The sequence below is a fragment of the Agrilus planipennis genome, unplaced genomic scaffold (genome assembly GCF_000699045.2).
Source record: "Agrilus planipennis isolate EAB-ADULT unplaced genomic scaffold, Apla_2.0 scaffold73, whole genome shotgun sequence".
Classification (NCBI taxonomy): Eukaryota; Metazoa; Arthropoda; class Insecta; order Coleoptera; family Buprestidae; genus Agrilus; species Agrilus planipennis.
In genome coordinates, this window is record NW_020439682.1 from 320,849 (window position 1) to 322,804 (window position 1,956).

Sequence of the window (1,956 nt, forward strand, 5' to 3'; positions counted from 1 at the left end):
AACAACTTGTTTTGGAAAGTATAGCACATTCAAGAAATATTAATGAAGCTATGTTTTATGCTGCATTGTGGACTCATCAACCGTATGTTTCTGATTCTACAATTTTTAAAGTGGAAACTTTACTAGTTGAATCTGGACACAAGAAATTTTGAGCGTTAATGTTTTTTAATTACAGGTAAGTTATTTTTAATTTTTGATATCAATTAATATATAGTCAATTTCTTTAAGCATAAAAATTAATTCATTATTATTTTTATTGTTTATTTTTCACATTAATTAAGTTTCAACCTTACAAGATTATCCCTATAGAATTCTCTTAGCTAGTTTTAATTTAATGAATACTTTAATGGAAATTATTGATATAGTTTTATAACAATAGTGTAACCCAACTACAGTTACATATTAATTTTTACTACAACACAATTGCATCCTTGCCTGTCACACAATTAAGCAATTTTTGTTTTTGTATTGAAAAGTGTAAAAAAATAGATTATTTTCTTTGAAACTTTGATATTAATACATAAAATATTTAAATAACTGAAAAAGTCCTAATTTTCAAAGCTAACTTAGTAGATAAATATGGGCGAATTCTATGAAATATAACTAAAAAGTAAAATATTTTGTTTTGGAAACCGTTTGTTAATTTTTTGGGGATCAGTAAGTTCCAGTAGTGGTAATTCGTATATCAACAGGAAAAACGGAAACATGCATGGCTGTAGGGGATGTATAGCCTTATAAAACCTGTTTAAAAACCTTTGTCTATGAGATTGTTGTAATGTATTTAAAGTGTGGCTGAAGTTGGGCAATGCCCTAATGACACTAGTCAAGGTTATAACCGTCAAAAAATTGAACTGTTGCGCGTGTTTGCGCTAATTGCAGCAGAACGGAGCAACATCAGCAGCAGCACAGTTCTGCAGTGTTTGTCAACAACGTTATTCATTAAATAATGTTCGACGTTTAATTATTTATCATTTAAATTTCAGTTAATTGCGACATCGACTTTGAAAATAGTATGGCATCAGAATCAGGTGCTCATATTATCCACCGATGCAATTCGGAAGGATCCGAAAATTCGAAAAAAATATTGATTAACCTGTTTCCAAAACAAGCAGACTGCTCTTATGTTTCTTGTTATTGGTAAGTTAAAATAAGTTTGTCTTTAACCAATAATTTACTTTTTTTAATTTAACTTATTTGTCACTGATAAAAATTTTGATGTGACTGATCATATTTCCTTTATGTAATATTGCCTAGTAATTAATAAGTAAAAGAAGTTTTTATTTACTTCCTATTTCAATTTGATCCATTTAATAGACAATTTATATTTAAGAATAACTAGATATTTGTTAAATTTTTATTGTTTGTATAACCATATGCAATTAATTAAAAAAAAAGTTTGTAAATAGGTAAATTAAATTCAGTTTTATTATAAAAATTGATGTAAAGTACATATTAGCAAGTCATTAAATTTAATATGCAAGGGATTTTGTTGCATGTTTTCGTGTTAAAGTTTAATAGAGAAAAAATTGTTAATCAATATTTTCATATTGTGTGCATAAAAGTTGCATGTGGTGCATATATGGTTTGAATTTTTTAAAAATATCTGATTGGAATAAATAAACCTATGTTTAATGTTGTGATAAAATACTTCTGAGAATTTGCACACTTTTACTTGAAGCTTTTTAAATTAATAATTACAAAATTATATAAAAAAATGTTTAAGCGTAATATTTTTGCTAATAATATTACATTTAATATATGTATTTATTTATCTATTTTTCTTTAACTTTTTAACCGTGATTAAGAGCTAGTAAGGTAAAAAAGATGAAGAATTTTAATATCAACCTGTTTGAAATATTTTAGTTTTATTTGAGCCAATTTTACTTCCAATTTTTTTCTCAAGTGCTGTAACTGTATCTGCAATACTAATTATTTTGATTAGGATTATTCAGATGC

The 1,956-nt window shown here is 26.0% G+C and overlaps 1 protein-coding gene across 1 annotated transcript in view; it reads left to right on the top strand.

The window, feature by feature from the left end:
• The window catches only part of LOC112905961, a 2,199-nt gene extending 937 nt beyond the window's left edge, over positions 1–1,262 (top strand). Inside the window, exons 3-4 of the mRNA XM_025979433.1 lie at positions 3–175; positions 984–1,262. Of these exons, the coding sequence (XP_025835218.1) occupies positions 3–152 (150 nt within the window). The 3' untranslated portion in view covers positions 153–175; positions 984–1,262. The remainder of the gene's footprint in view (positions 1–2; positions 176–983) is intronic.
• The last annotated feature ends 694 nt before the right edge of the window (positions 1,263–1,956 follow it).